Source organism: Danio rerio, chromosome 3 (genome assembly GCF_052040795.2).
Source record: "Danio rerio strain M-AB ecotype USA chromosome 3, GRCz13ab, whole genome shotgun sequence".
Taxonomy (NCBI): Eukaryota; Metazoa; Chordata; class Actinopteri; order Cypriniformes; family Danionidae; genus Danio; species Danio rerio.
In genome coordinates, this window is record NC_141023.1 from 33,328,579 (window position 1) to 33,335,000 (window position 6,422).

General features: G+C 34.6%; 1 protein-coding gene across 17 annotated transcripts in view; it reads right to left on the reverse strand.

Annotated features, from left to right (window-relative positions):
- The window catches only part of cacna1aa (calcium voltage-gated channel subunit alpha1 Aa), a 156,179-nt gene that overhangs the window by 16,614 nt on the left and 133,143 nt on the right, over positions 1-6,422 (reverse strand). For 15 of the 17 annotated variants that reach the window (XR_015479900.1, XR_015479902.1, XR_015479903.1 and 12 more), the window contains 2 exons: positions 4,989-5,124; positions 1,701-1,814 (listed from right to left, as the gene is read on the reverse strand). Coding sequence is in view for 13 of the 17 variants with exons in the window: in XM_087242949.1 (XP_087099075.1) it covers positions 1,701-1,814; positions 4,989-5,124 (250 nt within the window). In the remaining 4 variants the exon portion in view is untranslated. The remainder of the gene's footprint in view (positions 1-1,700; positions 1,815-4,988; positions 5,125-6,422) is intronic. The other 2 variants (XM_087242956.1, XM_087242957.1) reach the window with 1 other exon arrangement.

Below are 6,422 nucleotides of genomic sequence, written 5' to 3' on the forward strand. Positions count from 1 at the left end.
CTTTGCCCAAGTCCTGTTTTGTTGATATAAGTGTTAATACAGAGACATGTTAATACGTAGTGTCAATCAAATCAGTGGACTGGGAAACCGCACTCCTACGTCACGTTGCGGTGGGCCTCAAAGTGGGAGAGATTTGGATCCTATTTTAACATCAGGAAATTAAAAAAAAAAAGATACTTTTTGTCTTTATATCACCCCTAAATGACCGTGGACAAACTATACCTACACACAGATTTGTCCAAACAGCTCCCAAAAGATGATTTTTGTCATAGGTGCCCCTTAATAAAATAATAATAAATACCAATCTTACAGACCCCAAAACTTTTGAATGCTGCTCTACATTAACACACACTCACACACAAACACATACTCACACAAATCCACATTTCAGTACCAACTCCCAACTCACTGTTTACTTTACACTTTCAGTTTTTCTGAACTTTATGATCCTGAATGAAATGCAATTAAAACATGGACTTAATAAAATAGAAAAAAGATTGTGGTCAATTATGCGTAAAGTAATCAAAAATTTTTGATGTATAAGTTTAGAACTACGCAAGGATAATATAGGGACATCGAGGAAGTCAGGGTTAGCCAAATCCAAAATAAAAAATATAAATTTAAAGGCTCAAAGTGAAAAAGGCAAAGAGAAAGAGAGAAGTACTGACATACTAATAAAATACTTAAGGAGACAGGATGAAAAGATTTATTCAGGAAAAAATGAAGCAAACCCAACCCTGCTTTATTCTGTCAGCTCCCACAGCAAAATATGCACAAGTTTCAGATTCCCAGCAGATGCAGTATGACATCTGGGTTTAGAGTTTTATGAATATAGGACATTCAGATGTAGTACTCATGTGACATACTGCTTAGTATAATGTGTAGAGGAGAAGTGGAGTCTATTTTGGGTCAGTATGAATGAAGAGGAGGCTACGCAAAGGCCAACAGTGAGAAATATGAAAGAAAACAAACAAACAAAAGACTTATTTCTTCCCTGTTGTAGACCTGCATCAAATATGCATCATAAGTAATGAAGGTGCATGTTGTAATATGCTAGATATTGTATATCTAGACAATTATATTAAGTGCATGTTTGAATGCAAATTATGTATTATTAAATACATCACATCAAACACATATTTTGATCATTACAAATACTTAAAATGCATATTTATGACAGGGTTGCTGATGAAAAATTTTTTTCTTGAGGAGTGCTGCAAGGGTCTGTTTTGGGCCCATATTTGTTGCTATTATTGCACAATTAGAAGGCATACTCTTATCAATTCTTAAAATATTCTCATTGATAGAGACACTACTAGAAAGTGACACACTACATAATCCAAAGTATATAAACAAATATGACCCCCTAATGAAAATGAATTCATACTCGTATAACAGCTTCTACTTTTCTTCTATAATTGATTGAATGCATCTTTCAGCCATCTATTGAGGATATAACTTAGCCACTTAAGATAATTGACTTGTCAGTGTGACTCACAATGGCATGTACAGGACATCAGTCTATTTCAGATTCTAAAATTGGTTCTCTTAGCTGACTAACCGGTCACTTTTGTTTAATGCATAGGCAGAAATGGGAAGTGGGTTGTCTGGAGGGTCAGGAAAGGAAAGATGGATGTGAAAAGGGGGTAGAAAAAAAGGAGGAGGAGAAACATGAAGGAATGACAGGATGAGGCGCTCACTTGGTTGTCTGCTGGGAGTCGAGGCATGGAAGCAGCCCTGCCATGGCCTTCCATCGGCAGATATTGCTCTGTGTCCGAGTACCCGTCCCGCCCCATCTCTCTCATCTCTACTGTCTGCAGAAACAGAGGGAGACCATGCATGACTGCCCAGGGACAGCAGGCAAGAGTGAAATGCCAGGGGCCTGGGAGACAGGCCTAAGCATAGTGAATGGAAGGTGGACATCTCCACCTTCATCTCTCCCTTCACCCTGTGGGGAGATGCAAGAGTAGCAGGACAGTCCTGCCCCAGCTTTTGTTCTATACATGACTAATATTACTTCTGCAAAATGTAGGATCTGATGCTATTAGATGGTTGAATGCATGCAGGGCTTCAATATTAGGCTTATCAAAAGAAGACCGGGAGACAATCTAGACTCTCGTCTACTAACATTCCGCAGGGGAAGAAATGCTAATGCTGTTCCGTTGTGCAATGTACTGTAATAACGTTATATTATTGCAGAATGCAAACCTTTCTAAAGGTAGGATTCTTCTAACCTGTGCAACTTTATTCTTTTTGTGGCACACAACATTTTCTAGTGGCCTCTTTTCCATGAATTTAAATAAAAGTCTTTGAAATCGATGGGAGTGACAAAATCTGCAGATATTTTTGTTTTTTTCTATGGAGAATTTTATAAAAAAAAAAAATCTGCGGAATGATTTTAGAAGAATCAGAACTAAAAACTTGATATATGAAATCAACAAGTAATATATTTTTTACTTTTATTTAATGTTTACAATGCAAATATGAATTACATCCACTTATTTGGTAAACAAAGCGAGCCTCTCATAATATATCTACTAAAAGACAGCATGTATTACTTTACAAACTGTATTGGAAATAAATCAACTGAACATTTTATTATTATTTTATCACAATAATATTAGTGAAACTGAATAAATAAAAAATGTACACACACTAACACAAGTATATACATAGACTCAATCTGAGGAAATCTGCAGATTTCTGCACGTGCTGATTCTCTGTGGACCTAGCAATGAGCCATAAAAGTGTCTTAAGAGTGATCTAAATTATTTGTGCATTATAATCGAAAATTATCTGAAGTTCTAAGACTTAAACTTAAAAGAACAAAAAACTCAGGGCTGTAAATGGATTGAGTCACGGAAAGAAACTAAGCACCGATTCGAACAATGGCTTTCTAAATAGTTGAATGAATTTACAAAATCCGATCCAATTCAAACATGAATCAGACATTGCTATCTTTCTTTTTTTTTTTTAATAAAGCAAATAATACCTCAGTTTTAGTCATTAAACTACAATATGGCACCACATACTTTTGTTTCAACCTGGAGATCCCGTAGTCATTGTCATTAGTATTTGAAAAGGATGCTCGGGATAGTCTTAAAAAGTGTATAATTGTGTTCCATAGAAAAAAGTCAAATATGTTTTGATCCATATGAGATTGATTAGATATGTTTCATTTTTTTAGTTTTCAAATTAAGTGAACTGTACATGCAAGCTCTAGCTGTATTCAGTGGAGATCAAAATTAGAGAACAACCTATTTTGAGCTCATTGCTAAGGTGAAATATTAACCAAACATCTTCTCTTGAGTGTGATGTGCCTTGCATACTAATGAAGCATTCTTGCAGAAGTAGATCAAGCTGATAAAAAAGCAAAGACCTGATTGTCTAAAACTAAATTTAGCTCTGCAGCTAAACTTTTCTGTGAGCATAGACGGGTTAAAACTGAATAAAGAATATTTGCAGTTGAGAAGTCTTATCCTTTTAATGTTGTGCAGAGAATTCGTAGAAAAAGAGGGCGTATGTCTGTGGTGGGGCCAACGGAGCACTGGAGAATGATTGAAGTGATGAGGTGATAAATTCCACTAAACTCCACCTGTTAATATCAGCTGTGTATAAAAGCTGAAGTCAGGGAATGAAAATTGTTGCGCACCTCCTGAATGTAACGCATTTTGCATTGAATTATTCATATGTATCCAATATATTACTAATAATTTTGACATTGAAGAAAAAATTCTCCCGACCTTTTTTATTGATTACGCATAGAATTGTTAAAGTCTATTTGTCAATGTACTGGGCTATCGGTACCTACAAATTACCAGTTTTAAGCATTTCATGACTTTCATATATATTCCATATTTCATGAGTTTCACATATTCTAAAGCACAATGTAAAAACTTTAAAATGATAACTGAAAAAGATCACTGATCTAAAATTATAGGACACTTTCTGATACCGACCAGCTTCTGGTGTTTATCTGAAACCTGGAAGTATACTTCCTGCATGTAACTAGCACCCTAACTTTGCAGTTTTCACTGACTTAGCAAGATTATGAGCTGTTCTAAAGTGACTGAAACCTTACCCTTACCTTCCTTTACCTCAACACCCTAAAGCACTGTTCTACTAGGATGGTATATAAACGGAAAGTTTCCTCAAAATATGAAAAAAAAAAAACATAAATCAAAAAGTAAAAAAAAATGTGCTCTAGTTTTGATCTCTACTTTAAATTACTTTAAAGCTTTTCTGTGTCATATTTTTTTTTTAAACTGCATACGTAGCCTTCCTTATAAATAATCTACCATATGGATTAAAGCAGCTGTCATAAACTGAATGAATAGTTGAGCTGGGCAGGAGTGTCTCACCTCCTCAGTACAATGGCACTCAGGACTGCGGAAGGGCTTAAACATCCTTCCCAGGCAGCCGAATATGAATGCATATATTCAATGACATGAGCTTCACCATACAAAAGCAGACATGTGAAAGTAATAAAATAATATAAACGATAACAGAAGGACACACAGACTAAGGGAAAATATAAGAAAGAGAATAAGAGAGTGGAAGAAAAATCCGCTGAATTTTATTTTTACTCAGCAACAGAGAAAGGGCTTTGTTGCTGTCTGACAATGAGATGCACATGAATGAGAGATAGAATAAACCTCGCCATTCAGGTTTATGAAAACAAACCGCTCCAGTGGACACCCTCCATAAAAGACTGCGAATATCTGATACGCTGTCTTGTAAAGGCAAAAAAAACATTATTGATCCACTGAATTGTCCAATGGTGTGACATTTTTCCAGCTCAAGTGATTATCATGCTGTAAAAGAGTTATTATGCTGATGGAGAATCCATTCTTTATAAAACAGTGGCTCTTACATTGTATTGTTTTATTGCATACTCTAGTTTATCTATATTTCACTGCCCTAAACTCATTTTCATCCATTCAGGCATTTTCAAATACTGTCAATTGGACAGGACGGACTGTGTGTACCTGAGACTGCCTTCTGTTGTCTGTGGTGTCATCTGGATGTTGGCCCTCTGGACTCCAGTTGCCTGCTTTTTGAGAAATCTCCTGTGCTCGCGCTGTCACCCATGATTGGCTCTCTGGGATCCTTTCATCAACAGGCCTGACAACACAGCCATATTTAGTCAGATTATAAGGTCTTTACAGCAACTGAAGCGAACAGTGCGCTGTCTGGTTTGTCACCTATTTAGGTTATTTAGGTATTTAGGTATAAGATCTTTCCCATAAGATGTTTAGCTGCAAGGTAGATTAATCATCAGTAGCATTGATTGTTTACACTGTACTTGTTATGAGCTACTATTTAAAAAGTGACCAGCCTCATTTAATTAAATTGCATTTTCTTTTCGGCTTAGTCCCTTTATTTATCAGAGGTCACCACAGCAATATGAACCGCAAGCTTATACAGCATATATTTTACACAGCAACTGCCTTTCCAGTTGCAACCCAGTACTAGAAAACACCCTTATACTCTAACATTCACAAACATATACTATAAACCATTTAGCTTTCCAAAATTATATATATATATATATATATATATATATATATATATATATATATATATATATATATATATATATATATATATATATATATATATATATAGTTGAAGTCAGAATTATTAGCCCCCCTGAATTATTAGATTGCTTGTTTATTTTTTCCCCAATTTCTGTTTAACGGAGAGAAGAACACATTTCTAAACATAATAGTTTTAATAACTCATTTCTAATGATTTATTTTATCTTTGCCATGATGAAAGTAAATAATATTTGAGTTGATATTTTTCAAGACACTTCTATACAGCTTAAAGTGACATTTAAAGGCTTAACTAGGTTAATAAGGTTAACTAGGTTAGGGTAATTAGGCAAGTTATTGTATAACAGTGGTTTGTTCTCTAGATTATCAATAAAAAAATAGCTTAAAGAGGCTAATAATTTTGTCCCTAAAATGATGTTTAAAAAATTAAAAACTGCTTTTATTCTAGCCGAAATAAAACAAATAAGACTTTCTCCAGAAGAATAAATATTATCAGACATACTGTGAAAATTTCCTTGCTCGGTTAAACATTATTTGAGAAATATTTAAAAAAGAAGCAAAAAAATTTGAAGGGGGCTAATAATTCTGGCTTCAACTGTATATAAAACACAGAATAAACACATTTTTCCCTTCAGACGCACTACATTGGTTTCATACATGTCCACCACATTGTGCCGCCGTGTCCGGCGATTGAAGTCATCACAGTTTTAAGAAAACATCAAAAAAATGCTAATAATAATAATATAATAAAATAAATAACAATATGAAAAAAAGACAATAATAAGTCACCAACATTATTAATATTCATTATGTCATATTTTAAAATGAGCGTCACAGTGGCACAGTGGGTAGCACATTTGCCTC